Source organism: Pseudorca crassidens, chromosome 16 (genome assembly GCF_039906515.1).
Source record: "Pseudorca crassidens isolate mPseCra1 chromosome 16, mPseCra1.hap1, whole genome shotgun sequence".
Lineage (NCBI taxonomy): Eukaryota > Metazoa > Chordata > Mammalia > Artiodactyla > Delphinidae > Pseudorca > Pseudorca crassidens.
Genome location: NC_090311.1, coordinates 70,008,081 through 70,024,012, shown reverse-complemented (window position 1 = coordinate 70,024,012; position 15,932 = coordinate 70,008,081). Strand labels below are relative to the sequence as shown.

The following is a 15,932-nucleotide window of genomic DNA, read 5'->3' as shown; positions in this document are numbered from 1 at the left end:
GCAGGAAAGAACAGAGACATGGAGGAAGGAAAGAAATGAAGAATCTTACACAGTGCCTACTGTAGTAACGTTCCCTCAGCCTTCGAGCCGTACAGTTGGGCAAGCGCCAGAACTTCCCAGTCAGGAACAAAGTAGACTGGAAGGAAGTAAATGTGTCATGCTTGTGAGGTTTCAGTAACTGTCATCAAAACAGTTTCAGCTACGTGACGTATTTATTATTTTCCAGGTGGGTGTCTGTGGTCTCCTGAGAAGGAACGTTTATTCCCCTCCTCGATTCCCCTGTCACCTCCTTGGGAAATGCAAGAGTGCAGTCTCGGCTGGAGGGACACTCTGAGCCCTTTCCTGCCTCCTTCTTCCACCTTGCCATCTCTCAGGGGAGGGTTGTGGCATGAGGTCACCGAGCCCAGATGTGAGGTGAGAGGGCCTGGCTTCTAGATCATTCCCACCCTGCTTCTGACTGGATGAGACAGTTTGTCTTCCTGGGCCTATCATTCTTCTATAAAATGAAGCAGTTGGACTAGATGCTGTATAAGGGCTTTTGGCCTCTTAAATTCTGTGATCATCACCTGACTTTGGTGATTAGGAATTCTAAAATTAAAATGTAGCCATGATATTTTCAGTATTTAGTCTTATTAGTAACCCAGAACTAAGAAATGTATAAATTATTAGTAACCCAGAGCTAAGAAGGTCTCAGAGAAAATGGAAGGCAATGAGAAAGAAAGGAAGCCCATTAGTTCTCGCCTTTATTTATATTTCTGTGCTCACTTCTTCTGCTGACTTTACTTTTCCAGCTTGGAAACTGAACACCTTTTAAAAGACATGGCCAGTCCTTACTTCTCATCCTGCTGTATCATGTAATCAAAAGTTGAACAGCATCTCAGCTCTTCTAGTCAGATGTATAGATATAAAATTATGTGTGTGTATGTGTACACATAACATATATATACACACACGCACACATAAGTATGTGTATATACATACACACACACATATACATGTACATACAAATACGGTAGGACATTTAATTAATAAATATTTGTTTCTGTTCTCTATGTCCCAAAACCTGACATCATCTGCCTTCTTCAGATTTGATCTACATAAGGAAGAGTTGACTAATTCAGATCAAATAAAGTGCAGTTAAGATTGTAGCAGGGAATTTAGAAGTGAGAGCTGTCTGTGAGTAGGGCATGATCAGGCTGTAGTGAGGTCAGCTGACTTTTGGAGGGAGAACACATTGCCCTGAGAAGACCAAGAATGAGATGTTTGATTTCTGAAAGTATGGGCAGATGTGGTTTCCCCTGTTTTCATGTATAGTCCTCTAAACTCTACTTTGGACCATAGCGTACCACGTTATGAGACAGTCTACAAACCCTAAGACCATTTTACCTTTTTACTTAGTCTGTTTCATCATAATAAAATACATTCACCACGTCTTTGATGTAATTAAACTACTCAGTCTGGCCTCTCTGGTATCTGTGGCTATGGATACATGGAAGAACTTGGATTCTTTTAGCAGGAAAACCTTTGAATCGTATCTTTAGTAACCAGTTTGACCCAGCTGAATGAAGGTGCAGGGCACCAAGAAGCCTAGGCTTCTGGAGCCTCAGCCCCGCCCAGGAGAGCTCCTTGCCACAGTGCACCCCAGGATGGAGTAGAACTTTCTGACTGACTCCCCCCACCTCCGCTCCCTCCTCCAGAACAGTGGGGAATGCTGTCAGGAGCCTGGCTGGCTCTTGCCATCTCCAACAAGGCTGCTGTACAGAAACAGTGCGGCCTTGTCATCTCCCTTCTTTTCCAGCCCCCAGTTCCCTCCCTCTCTCCTCTTCCCTCTTTTTCTCATTACCACCTCCAGAGAGTAGTGACATTTCTAGATTGACGTGTTAAATTGCTTCTTTCTAAGATGTCTTCTAGCTTTAAGATTCTTTTGTGCTCTAGAAGAATTTCCTTCCCCCTCATGTTTAGTGCCTTTTCTGAAATAATGTTTCGGCATATGTATCTTTCCCTTAATCCTCTTGAGCATTTATGTTCTTTTTCACCTGGCTGATTTCTAAAAATGTAATATGCTTACTCAGGTAATTTGTCTGTATGCTCAGAAACATGCTGTCGAATTAGACACAAAGTGACCTAATATCTCATCTGCCAAAATCACTCACAGAACTGCTCAAATGGAAGGTCATGAAATAGCTTGGATAATCTTATTTTAAGCATTGCATTTATTTCCTGCAGGTTGCTAAATTAGGACTAGCAGTAATTCATTTAACATATTTACTGGGGATGCAGTGCTTACTGGGTGCTGAGGAAACTGCTGTGAACGAGATCGATGAGGTCCCTGGTCTCAGGGAGGAGGGGCACACAATAAGCAAACAGATAATGAAGATAATTTCGTATAGTGAAGATCCTACTATAAAGAAAAAAGTAAGATGATATGTTTGAGATGGCCACTTTAGCTTTAGCAAAAAGCTTTCAAAAAAAGCCTTGCTGAAGAGGCAACATTTGCACTGTGACCTGAATAACAAGGACGCAGCTCTGTGAGAATTTGGAAGTGGAATATTCTAGGCAAAGGAATAGGAAATGCAGCTGCCTCAGGAGGGAACAAGCTTGGCATGTTTGAGTGGTGGGTGATAAGTCAGAGAGGTAGGAAGGATCCAGATCAGGCAGGGGCTTCTTGGTCATATAAGGAGTTTGCATATGTTCCACTGCACATGGGGAAGCCATTGGAAGGTTTTAAGTAGGAGGTGATCTGTGTTTTAGCAAAATCACTCTGCTGCTCTGTGGGGAATTGACTGGAGGGGTGCAAAAATGAGCGACAAGTTAGAAAGCTCTTCTCTTGTGGCAGATGAGGGGGGATGGCAGCTTGGGTAGAACCGAGTTGAGAGAGGTGAAGGGTATCGGATATGTTCTTGGAGGAAAATTGACAAGACCAGCTGGCCTTGCTGAAGGATTAGATTTAGCTGGCGAGGGAAAGTGAGCAGTCAAAAATGAGTCCAAGGTTTTGGCCTCAAAAATTGAGTATATACAGAGGGGAAGTTGGAGGAGGGCTAGGTGTCCAGTTTCCCAAAACCTATCATAACCTGAGACACCATATTTGTCTTTTAAGTACTTAAATTGGCTCTCAGTGCAAGGTTATTTATATTTTTTCAACCTGAAACCTTGACCAAGGACTCTCTTGATCCCCATCTTCATACCCTCCTCTCCCTAAATAAAAAGAAGACAAAGTAGCTGGACCAGGAGAAAATGGAGGTAGGTAGTTGGGCTAAGTGGGAAGAGCATCTCCATCTGCCTGAGGCTGTGGAGGCCTCTTGTGTTCACAGGGAGGAGAGCACATGAAATTCTTTGGTGCCTGTGATATCGGCCCCACCTCCACCCCAAGACTCATAATCTAGCAGATCACTGTTGGCCTTTTCCCTGTGAGAGAAGCACACACACACACACAACTTTTGCATAAAATTCCAAAGGGAATTATGTACCCATATGCAATACATCATCACACTATATGCTTGCATACATACATAAAGTTGAACATATTTTGTCATGCCTGAATAATAATAATTTTTTTTAAGTGGGAAAGTATTTAAAAGGAAGGAAAACCCTGTAAGTTTTTAGAGTTTATATACACACTAAAACCCATTCAAGGAGCCCAGCTGATGGGGAGCGGGGGCAGGCGGACTGGGAGAAAGAGGGTAGAAATGCTGATGCCTTTGGGGTTCCCGGAAACTACCAGTCTGGTGTTTGCCGGAGCCATCTGTTCCCTCTTCTTTGTATATTGCAAGACCTCATGACCCTCACGCAGGGAATGTGCCTTTTTCTGTTCACGTTTACTACTCTCATGCCAAACCCAGCCAGCGTGGACAGGGTCAGCAATAATGCGGACTTTCAGTTGTGTCCCAAGGCAGAAGGCAGGAGTCCCATCTTACCTTCCTAGGCACGTGACCCTCAGAAGTCTGCTGAAGAAAGCTGCTTTCTGATTTGCTCCTGACTAAAGTTCACGCTTCACACAGAAGACCTGGAGGAAGATCCTGTTATGCTGAGCTTGGTTTCTCCGGTGATTTGAGTATAGCAGGGATGCATGTCTTGGCCACGCTGTGCCAGGATGGCCCTTTCTCCACATTCTCTTTGTCGTCCTCTTCTTCCGTCAGTCTGCTTGCGGATGTGACACCACTTCTTTCAGTAAAGGCTGCATGAGGGAGGTTGGGAATATGCTATAAATACACTTGCCTATAAAGTGTCTGGTGACATGTGGAACACAAAATGATAATTATCATTTATTCTGCAAATGATATTCTGAGCCCAGCCACAAAAGTGCATGCAGATATTTTATTGAGAGTGGAAAATAACCTCAAAGATAGATGGCCTCAGGACATTTGTGGAGTTGGTCTTCGTATGCTCTCATTTTAGAAATGATGTATTTTAGGCAATAAACATTTGATGCCAATTTTCCCCATAGTTGATACACTGTGACCAGACATAGCTGTAGTAAATTAGCTGCAAATACAGCCTGAATCAATCAAGAAATAATGGCACATCATTCCCGTTTTTAAAAACATGTTTCTTCAAGTGTTGTTCTCTTGAGGGGCTGTTTAACTTTTTGAAATTTTTGAGATCTGCTGATACTGGCTTCTTGGAAATCTCAGAACAGGGAGCCACAGAGGCTTCCTGAGTAAGCAGAGCTGAGCATGAAACGTTCTTGTTCTCCGCGGTGATGGATGGTGCCATGGGCAGTGATCCCGATACCAGTTACCGGCTTCTTTAATGGGAATACAGTTTCTTAAAAATATAAGCAACGAGGATTTTAAAAGCCGAATCCAGCCTTTAAGTGAAGTAATGTTTTGTCTTATTTGTTTTCCTTCAGCTTACAGATATCTCCTCAAATAGGAAATCCAAATGCCTGTATGTATATCTTTTTATACTTAGGCTATTTGATATTGTTTGCATAATATGTGTTCCTGTTGCACTTTATATGATATCTATAATATAAGTGGATTGGAGAGTTTCAGGAGAAAATTTACCTCCTTGTGTACCTAACTTTCTAAAATGTGGATGTGACTTTTAACTCTGCTAATAGTCTGTGAGTATACGGCAGTATGATAGTAATGCAGGAGTCTTTTTAAAATATTGTATAATATAACTTTCTCTTATTGTGCTATAGTGTAGTCGTAATATCTCTGTAGCACTATTAATGTAGTGTGCACACTAATTTATATATATATACATTTATACTGTGAATCATATACTTTATGATAGCTGTACTACAGATGTTTGAATCCCCGAGAAGTCACTTAAAGAGTCAAGAGATAAGGGTTCTGGTCCCATCTTCTCCATAGACCACTGTATGTATTACCCTGGATAGTCATTTAAGTTTTCTCTACCTCAGTTTTTATCACTGGTAAATAAGACTAGTAATATCTCCCTGGGAATTTAGTATCATGAGATCACTTCATGAAGGCCATAGAAATTTTTGGAAGAAAAATATCAATATATATTATTTGTTTTACTGGCAGCATTATTGCCACCTTAGCATGCAGGAGTGATTGTTCCATGAGTAGTTTTTATTCTTTTAAGGATTTAAAGAAATCTTTCTTTCTGCTCATCTCCCTCCCCGCCCCCAACCATTTGTAGAAGCCGAGGGCACCCACATTCTGTGTGTAACCACCCTGATCTCAAGACCCATTTCCATCCAAAGGGAAGGAGCTACCTGAAAAAAGCCAAGGATGACAGAGCCAGCATGCAGCCTGCTAATAAGTCCATGCACGAACAGGCCGAGTCCGCAAGAGAACTCTGCAGACCAGCAAAGAAAGGGGAGCCTCTAGGATTTACCCGGAAAGGCAACATAAGGCCCAAAATGGCCAAAAAAAAGCCAACAGCGATTGTGAACATCATCTGAAAGGGTGGATGGCTCTGGACAACCACCACTGGGCTTTGGGAATGTTGTTCTAGGGGTCAGTAATGTTCTTTTAGACACAAGCCATCATAAAACACATTTCATGTCCATACAGGCACCTGGATTAACCAGAATTTAACAAACGGAAATCTCGGTGAACCAGAATTTTTTACAAGTCCCTTTTGGAAGCAAGAGGCAAATTACAGAAAGAATTTTTTAAAAATGCAAGCAGTCTTATTCCAAACTTTTAGTAAAATGAAGCTCCAACTTCTAAGATGGTTAGCCCGTCTCCAGCCGTTTCCACATCTGGAGTTCTGTGCAGTGGTTAATTCTCAGGCCCAAGGCCAAAAAAGATGTCAGGCACTGGAAAAAAACTCAACCTGTGCCCCCTGCTCTGTGAGTTGTGAGGCAAGGAATGGGAATGTAAAGTCCTGTTAATAGTAGTGAAATAAACATATTTTTGTTTGTTTTTAACCTTACCCTCAATTACTTTGGGAGCTTCCAAAATAAGGCTGTTTCCCTGAGTATTCTGATTAATCAAGATTTCAGTGTTTGGGCTGCTTCAAGGACTCGTTCTGTCAGACTTCAGTTGTCATTTCGACAGACTGTTTTCTAGTTTGTTTCATTCAGGTTTTTGTTTCCCTGGATGCATGTTTATTCTTACTTTGATGCACCTCTGTTCTCTTCTTTGGCTGAGTATTCTGCACCCTAAGACCAAGCTGCCAGCCTCTATCTTAATAGCTGCTTCTACTGCTATGGTTGGGGAGGATAGTAAAACACGTTTGATCGGCACCCATCACCAGTTCAGGGTCTGAATGGTTGGATGCCAGTGGATTGCACATTTAGTGCATTGTGAGCCATCCCGGAGACACCACAGATGTTACTCAGCCCTTTCCTAAGACCTGCTTCCCGGGGGGTGTCAGTATCCTCTCTGTTAGCTGTAGGCATGACTTTCTCCTTGCTGGCCTAACTTTTTCCACCTCCTGCTGCTTCTGTGCCCTTTTATGACTAAAATACATGTTCTTACCTTTCAACCAAGTATCTGATGTATTTGCTGTATACGGCCTTCTAAAGTAATTTCTGAAATAAACATTGCATGTGGGATCCAGGATCTGAGATTGTCCTCCCCGCCCTGCCTCCCTAAAATGGCCTTGGTTTCCATAAAGAACCATCTGTTACGAACCTCCTGCTTTACAATTTTCTTCAAGAATGAATTTCCGTGTTACTTTTTTTTTTTTTAATTAGCAATATCATCAGGTCTCCTGCAGAGTTTACAAGTGCTGACATTCTTCTGGAAATAAGAACAATTATGTCCACAAATACATATATTTATTTGTATAAATGTACAGCACATAACACATACAAAATATATATGTCAAGTATATTAATAATTTATTTTTAAATACTCATGAAAAAGGCGTGTGTTTGTGGTGGGTGGTTTTTAAACTACGTATTTTCATGTAAATTGAATTCTCTTATTTTAAAAATTAAAGCTGTAACCTAATTAACATTAGTAGAATTATGATTGTTATTGCAATAAGCATCAGATTAGCAATGCATTAAAAATAGGTAACAAAGCAATTACTTAAAATGCCAGTAAATTGAAAAGTGTAACTTATACAAATGCTTTGAACCTATCGTAGTGAAAATGTTAATTTTTGAATCTTCACCTTGACTTTTGGCTCATGGGGGTGGGCTTTTCACGTGGCGTATAGGCAACTATTAAGTGGGAAAATACATTGCTGTGAATATCACTGTTTAGGCTAACACTAAAAACTGTAACGTTATAATAATTATTTATTTGGAGAATTAATCTCCTTCAAGGTTATTTATTATTGATGTTTATACCATGATTGCACTTTAGCCTTTTACATACTAAAAACTTGACTTGTTTGTTGTATTGCATGCTCTTTGTCCCATAATGTGTATGTGCAATGACAACAGTTTGCTTTTAAAGGTGATAGAAGCCAGATTTTTTCCCCATTTTATTTAATGTAACTTACATTTTCAATTTTCATTTAATATGCCTAGAGGGCATGACAGCTCTCTTTGACAGTGGTACCCAGTGACCATAAGAAAGCACCATAATGTCATATCTACTCTATGTACATTACACAAGAGAAATGATTTTAAGGTTTAAAATTTTTTTAAGTTCTAACTAAATTCTGACTCTTACATAAGGAGATGCATTATATATACTGTGCTTCCTTAGAGGCATAAATTTGCTTTTGAGACATGGGAGCCACCTCATGCTAAGGGATATCCCATTTACATGCCTTGGCCTGAGTCTTGTGCCATGTCCAACTTGGGTCTTATTTTTAAATATTTTCTGTGTCTTAATAGGCAGTCAACCTTAGAATTGCTTTTTTGAAGAAATCACCAAAGTTTCTGGGAAAACATGTTCAAGTTTAAACTGAAGAATGGATCTAATTTTATCATTTGCTTTGTAAGGAAGAAATCTTTATTTCAAACCTTCTTTCATTCTCTTTTCCCAAACTAGGTTACAGATTCTTAAATGCAAAGCTCAGATAACTTAGACACTGTTTTCCGGTATTCTTCAGGGTCATTCTGTTGTATGGAAGTAGGAATATTCTGTTCCCAGATTTAAAAAGAAAGTTTTTAGATTATGAAATAATAATAAAGCTATATTTATGACTAACATGTTGGTATGTTTTGTCTAGTTGAAGTGTTTCCAGGGAACCAAGTGTGCTTGTCTATTAACAGTGAACAAAATAGTTCTTCATGAATAAGTTGTTCATTGTACATATAAACACGATGATCTTGTACCTATAAATTTTCTTGAGAACTTAGCTTGATCTTTTTTGTTTATCATAATACTTCTGTCCAAAGGTTCTTTTTACATATGTTCACACTCAGAAGTCCTCATTAAAAGCTCATTTGGCACTTTTCTCCCATCTTCCTCCACAACCATAAGTAATTTTCCTACACTGTATTTTTAAACTTATCAACTTTTAGCAAAAACCATGAACAGATTTCACAGTGTATATCCCAGACTATATGTGCTATACATTCTAGTCATTACAAGGCTCAGAAAGTGATCAGGATAGTTAACAGAATTATATCATTGGTACAATTACTCAGCCATTGGTCTTTTAAGAACCACGGAATTAGGAAAATTTATGGGATTCCATTTGTTCAGAAGCTGTTAGAGTTGTTAGGGAGATGACCTCAGTCTGTTCTCATGCCTACTCTTGTTAAAGTTAATGGGGTGCTCGCTTCGGCAGCACATACACTAAAATTGGAACGATACAGAGAAGATTAGCATGGCCCCTGTGCAAGGATGACACGCAAATTTGTGAAGCGTTCCATATTTTTAAAAAAAAAAAAAAAGGTTAATGGGTTCACCAGGTCATATTGTTCTTGAGAAATAACTGTGGCATTCTTGATTATCTCTGGGCATTAGAAAACATAAATAAATCCCCATATCTCAATTCTGTTCAACCTGGATCCTTGAAAAATGAATTCCAGAGATGGCATGCATGCATGACCTAAACACAATCCCTGGAAACATTTCAAATATTTAAAAGATGGCGGACTTCAGAAATTGGATTCCTTTTGGTGAATTAAGGTGGTGAATTTTTTTCTTTTTTTCTTCTTTTTCTTTTTTTGTCCATGTTTGGTATCAGTAAACTGCACAAATCTGAAATTTTCATTTAAGAAAGGGATCTTCAACCTGCCCTATGATACATTTACTCTGGGTTTGCAGCCATTATTCCAAACCAGAAATGAGTTTTTTCCACTCAAGGAACCTCACACATAGGCAGGCCCGGCTCTCCTATCTGCCCTGTGATAGGGACGTTGGTAAATAAATTTTGTATATATCTGGGATGGTGAATGAAAGCTTTGGTACTCATGTCCTGTGAGAAGAGGAGACACAGCTGCTTTCCTTGAAAATCTGAAGTGCTGTCACAGGCAAGAATACTTATTTTTTATGGCTGCAAAAGACATTACTAAGACAGTGAGTGAAATTTCTAAAGAAGCAGATGGTAAGTTATTAAAGGAAAAATGTCTAAGTGCAACACAGAGTAGGTCACCTTGTTGAAAAGTGAGGATCCTTCGAAGAACACTTGTAGCCCTGGGATTCTGTCATGTGTGATACTGCATTATTGTAAATGTTGGCTGCATAAAACAGCGCTGACGTGACAAATTGATTTTGGAGATTTTTCCTATTGACTTGGACTTTATACACGTATCCACAGTTATCCTCATAAAATGCATTTGAGGTAGGTAGGGACAAGGAGGTATCACTTTCTTCTCTTAACAGATGCAGAAACAGCAGCTGGGGAGATGAGAGAGATACATGTGGGCAGTGTTACCTCAGTCAGAACCAGGTGCTTCCCAGGAAGCATCACACCTCACTGAAATGTAGCTTTAGTGTTTAAAGAGAAGGTACATTTTTTGTTACAACATGGCTCCTCAATGCAAGCCAACCACTTCATCTGGTGTTCAGTTGAGTCAACAGCAATTGTTTCCAACACTGGGGGAGAAATAGGCAATGCTGGACCTACTAAGAGGTGGTGGGGTGTGTCAGGTTGCAGGATTGCGCCTTCCTCAGGCACTTTCTTCCTCACACAGTTTTCAGATAATTTTGATGATACTTAACTTTTGCCATTCTTGTAACAATACTTATGACTTCACCGTATTTTACAATGAAGGTGGGGCTTATGGTGGTTTGAAAGAGTTGTCCAGGGGCCACGAGCTCCTTCATGACAGAGCCAGAGCAAGAATCAGAATATTGTCTTCATGAATCTCGGCCAGGGCTCTTTCAAAACATTGTGCCTCTTCCTTGACAAGAGTCCCAGATAACGGTCCTAAATGCATGCATTTGTTGATTATACAGTGGCTCTCAATGTCCTAAAATTCAGCTTAGTGTTTATTATCAATTATTGCACCTACTTAATGCAAGCCACTGTGGAGGATATAAATATCACCACTCCGTAATTTCTACACAGCCCCTGCTTTATAACAGAGCCACCCCAAATTGCCAAAGAATTCCAGAGTTTCAGATCTAAGTGTGTTAGAGTTTAGTGCACACATTTTTGGATACTTCAAATTGGTAGTTTGCTGACTGATGAGAGGGGCACTGCATTTACCTTGGTCAGATATATCATAGAGAAAGAGCTGATTATATGTCTCAATCCCTCCTCTTTGTTCAAGGGGGAGCATCCATTTCCCTTATTCTCAAGAATGTACCACTTTATTTTTATCCCTACTTAAGTCTGCCTGTAACTTGACACCACAGCTGAAATTTCTTATACTAATATAATCCTAAACACAGGGCTGGTAGAAGGAACTGGGTTTCTTATTAGGTGAGGGACACCCTAGCATAACCACAAAGGATCTTACAGGGGGGTAAAGGCAAATGAGTGGACACACAGTTAGTTACTGGGACTCAGAACAAAGTCCTGAGCTTGCCTGCAGGCTCTGGCTCTGGCCTACCTCTCCCACCTCCTCTAGCCCACACCTCTCCTCACCCCTCTCCAGACCAGCTTCCTTCCGGAGCCTCACCAGTATCCTGCTCTCCCGCTGCACCACAGTTATGCTGGGTTACGCCTTCTGCCTGAAATGCCTTTTTCTTTCTTCTCCTCCTGGTTAATTTCTACTCAGCCTTCAGATTTCAAGTCGTCACTTCCCCAAGGCAGCCTCATAACTCTTAGAACACCACATATGTTCAGGGTCAGGTATAGCATATCTCACCATTGCCTTATCATTTAGAAGGGAGCTGTTCAAAGTGAATGCCCAGTTTGGCCCAATAGCTTCAGCAAGTCCCGCTTTAAGTTCTCACCAAAGAGATCTTGTCAAAATCACTGGAACTCACTACACATCCAACAATCCACTTATCCATCCATCCAACCAATCAGAAGACAGTCATGCACCCTGCAGCCCTCACTCCAAATGTTGCCTTTAAAAACCCTTCCCTGAAGGCCATCAGGGAGTTTGGGTCTTTTGAACATGAGCTGCCTGTTCTCCTTGCTTCGTGCCCGCAATAAATACTGTACTTTACCACAACCCAGTGTCAGTAAATTGGCTTTGCTGCTTGGTGGGTGAGTGGACCCAAGTTTGGTTCAGTAACAGCACCTGTGTTCTATATTAGCTCTCTAGCTAATTCCGATACACACCAAAGTTTGACAGCTACTGCTCTGTATGGCTGCATATCCCGAAATTTATTCCATGGAACACTAGTTCTCAGAGTGTTAATGGTTAATTAAATAAATTATCAGATTAAATGTTTCCCTACTGCAGATGGTTCAGAATCATTAAAATGCAAATATGCATCGTGAATCTCTCAGAGGGGGAAAAGTGTACTATGCTTCCTAAACTTATTTGGCCATGGAACTATTTCCTCTCAGGAACATGTATTAACATCTTCTGCAACTACTGTAGTTAGTGTTCAGAATATACTTTGGTAAACATTTCAAAATTGCAATCACTGACTGCTGGCCTCCCCGCTGCCACCCCCAGCCACCTTCTTGGGAGAACTTCAGATCTATCTTAAGGCAGTACACATTTAACAGCCAGAGTGGCCAATTTTAGATGATTTTGGGGTCACCTAAAACCTTGCTTTTCAAAGTAGTCTGTGAAGCAATCTCCTGCATCACTTGGGAGTTTGTTAGAAATGCAGGATCCCAGATCCCCTCCCCCCACACCAGAGCTACTGAGTTGGAATCTGCATTTTAATAGGATCTCTGGGGGATTCATTCGAACCAATATAGAGAAGTGGTTCTTAATGAGGGCAAGGGTGGGGAGGAGGCAGACAGAAATACATGGGGAGCCATTCAATATGCAATTACTGGCCCTTTCCTCATCATCCCCTATTAGAATTTCTGATTCACTCTTGGAAAAGGAGAGAAGGGGGAAAAGTCCCCCTTGGTACTGATATACTCTCTTGGATCTTCCTTTCTTTGGCACTGTTTTTCCAAGCCTGGGCTCCTGACTGAGAGAGTCGGGGACAGCAGTCCTCACAGATTCAGGAAACCCAGCAAGAAGCAAACCCTTCCTGAAATGTAAAGTGTTTAGAAAACAATAAATTATATAAATGAACTTATTTGGATATAATAGAGAGAGAAAAAACTTGGTTGTGACTCAAATTAATTAGTGTAAAAACTGCGTGGGATTTCATTATTGTTCTTAGGCTTCTTAGCACAAGTGAACTAAAAGTAAAACTCAAAGTTAGTCTGTCTCTTTATTCTTGAGAGCTTTCACCTCTATCTCTGAAATACTTTGTCAACTGTACCACTCTGTGGATCATCCAAGTAATCCAGCTTCTTTTTTTCTGGTTCTCTGGCCTTTCTCCAATTTCTGGCCTTTTGCTGTAAACCTAGATTCTCTCCTTTGCCTTGCCTTTTGATTTGCAGCCAGTATTATCATGATGTGCCTCAGTGTGGTTTTCTTTGTATCTGTTTTGCTGATGGTTGCTTCTTGAATCTGTGGCAGAGTTTCATAAATTTGTGTGTTGCTATCGTTCTTCATTTGGAAAATTCTTGGCCATTATATCTTCAAATATTCCTTTTGCATCATCCTCTCCTGTCCTTCTGGGGCTCATGTGTATTACACATCTTCAGTGTGTCCTACATATCTTTTGTGCTTTATCCTATGTTTTCCATTCCTATTTTCTTTGTGCTTCAATTTAGGCATTTTCTATTGATCATTTTTGCTGTTCATTAATCCTGTCTTCTGTTTCTTTTTTTTTTTTTCCATATTTATTTATTTGACTGTGTCGGATCTTAGTTGAGGCAATGTGGGATCTTTTAGTTGTGGCATGTGAACTCTTAGTTACGGCATGGGGGATCTAGTTCCCTGACCAGGGATCGAACCTGGGCCCCTGCATTGGGAGCGCAGAGTCTTCGCCACTGGACCACCAGGGAAGTCCCCTGTCTTCTGTTCCTAAGCTCTATTAAACCCATAATATCATATATTATATTTTTAAATTCTAAAATCTCCATTTGATTCTATTTAGAGATTATAATTCTCTGAAAAATTCTCCATTTTAAAATTGATTTTCTCAATTTTCTTGAACATATTAGACATAGACATTTTAAAGTTCTATTTTCTTGAACATATTAATCATAGTTAAAGTCCTTATCTGCTAACTCCAATGTGTATGTCACCTGTGGTTCTATTCCTATTGAATGTTTTTTCTTGTGGTTTTTAGTAATATGGTCCTGAATCACAGTATGTCTAGAATTTTTTTTATTGAATGCTGGTCATTGTGTGTAAAAATTATATAGTTCCAAATGACTTTTTATTTCTTCATGGTGGGTTTATCCTTTCCTCTGCTAGGCAGATGAAATTGAAATTGATCATCTTAAACCAATCAGGGAATGAACTGCGTTGAGGCTGACTTTTAGTTTTGGTAAGGTTCAGTCTGCCTCTGACTTGTTTGTGTTACTAAGATGTTGTCCTTCAGGATTTTCTCAACTATCAGTAAATGTCTGGTGTGTTCACTGGTCTCCCTTCTCCTGGCAGGTCTAGTTTGTGTCTCTTTAGCATTATGAAACAGCAGAAAATTTCTTTCTGATTTTCAGAAGTTTTTGACATAGCTTGCAAGTCCTGAAGTCTACTCTTTGTTTCCCCAGTACCATAAGTCTTTGAAAAACATGTTAGTGTTTCAGAAGTTTTCTGCTTATCTTTTTAATCACCTGCCCTCACAACTTCAGAAATTTGCAAATGTCAGGTGTATCGAGGGTTTTGTGTTTGAGGTCCCTTAAGCCTTTAATTATACCTCTGTAGCCCCACAAGACCATTCAAATCTCTGCTGGTTTTTCTTCCTCACAGCAGTCTGGAAAAATCTCAGATTGACAATCTCTTATAATTTGCATATGCCCCAAGGGAAAAAGTGACTGCAGATGCCAGAGAACTGAAGTTCTCTCCTCTTGAGAAATTTAGCCATTAAAAAAAAAATGAAATTTATTTATTTTATTTTTGGCTGTGTTGGGTCTTCACTGCTGTGCGCTGGCTTTCTCTAGTTGTGGCGAGCGGGGGCTATGCTTCGTTGCGGTGTGCGGGCTTCTCGTTGCGGTGGCTTCTCTTGTTGTGGAGCACGGGCTCTAGGCACGCAGGCTTCAGTAGTTGTGGTGTGGGCTCAGTAGTTGTGGCTCGCAGGCTCTAGAGCGCAGGCTCAGTAGTTGTGTCTTGCGGGCTCTAGAGTGCAGGCTCAGTAGTTGTGGTACGTGGGCTTAGATGCTCCGTGGCATGTGGGATCTTCCCAGACCAGGGATTGAACCCATGTCCCCTACATTGTCAGGTGGATTCTTAACTGCTGTGCCACCAGGAAAGTCCCTCAGAACTGAATATTCTTATCTTGCCTTTTGGGTTGACACTTTGATCACATAATTTCTCTGGCTTTTCATTTTGGTTTCACTCTGGATGCTATTTCTTGGATCACCCTCAGCTCTGAGCCATGCTTATCTCTCAATCCCTCCCCCAGCAGAGGTTCCCAACACAGATCAAGTGTTTTAGGCTACCACCTGATCAGATGGAAGATTACCAGGAAAACACTATTATGAAATTAAAACAGTATAAGCTGAACACAGAGTGAGCCAAATGTAAGAAATCACTTTTGGTGGAAGAATGATTTTTGTATCCATAAGTAATGTTCACCTAACAAAAGAAAAGGAAGTATTTCCTCTAGATATTCATTATTTAAAGAATGCTTTTCATCTGAAATATTACCATGCTTTCCTAATACTGAATCCAAAAAGCAAACGTCTAATATCTTGAAAATAGAGCCAATTACTTCCAATCCCTTGATGACAGAAAATAGGAAAAATAATGGATTAAAGATTTTTGAGAGGCCTCGGATCCTGAAATATTAGATGGCAACTTAGAGCTCAAAATAAACTTTTCCTATTCACATTGAAATCTTATAAGAGAGAGAAGGGGAGAGAGAGAAAAGGAAGTTGAACAGACATGTGCAGTAATCACACAGTATGAGGTTATTACTGGTCTGATGTGCTTCTTCAAACCAGTTATATGAACCCTTGAAGGCAAGGTCCCTCTGTAGCTCAGTAATCCAGAGAATTTCAGATGATCT

At 40.3% G+C, this 15,932-nt stretch overlaps 1 protein-coding gene, 1 long non-coding RNA gene and 1 other non-coding gene across 5 annotated transcripts in view; 2 read left to right on the top strand and 1 right to left on the bottom strand.

The window, feature by feature from the left end:
- The window catches only part of LOC137209311 (uncharacterized), a 74,593-nt gene that overhangs the window by 14,553 nt on the left and 44,108 nt on the right, over nucleotides 1-15,932 (bottom strand). Inside the window, exon 3 of the long non-coding RNA XR_010935983.1 lies at nucleotides 3,915-4,174. This is a non-coding gene — a long non-coding RNA (uncharacterized lncRNA). The remainder of the gene's footprint in view (nucleotides 1-3,914; nucleotides 4,175-15,932) is intronic.
- The window catches only part of ZNF365 (zinc finger protein 365), a 70,463-nt gene that overhangs the window by 15,144 nt on the left and 39,387 nt on the right, over nucleotides 1-15,932 (top strand). The window contains exons 3-5 of one of the 3 annotated variants that reach the window (XR_010935982.1): nucleotides 227-414; nucleotides 4,850-4,887; nucleotides 5,617-5,695. The exons of 1 other annotated variant lie outside the window; for it this stretch is intronic. Coding sequence is in view for 1 of the 2 variants with exons in the window: in XM_067710839.1 (XP_067566940.1) it covers nucleotides 4,850-4,887; nucleotides 5,617-5,881 (303 nt within the window). In the remaining variant the exon portion in view is untranslated. Of the gene's footprint in view, nucleotides 1-226; nucleotides 415-4,849; nucleotides 4,888-5,616; nucleotides 8,538-15,932 lie in introns of those variants that run through there. One more of the 3 variants, XM_067710839.1, reaches the window with a different exon arrangement.
- On the top strand, nucleotides 9,108-9,214 carry LOC137209516 (U6 spliceosomal RNA). The gene has a single exon (XR_010936073.1). It is a non-coding gene; the product is annotated as a U6 spliceosomal RNA (small nuclear RNA).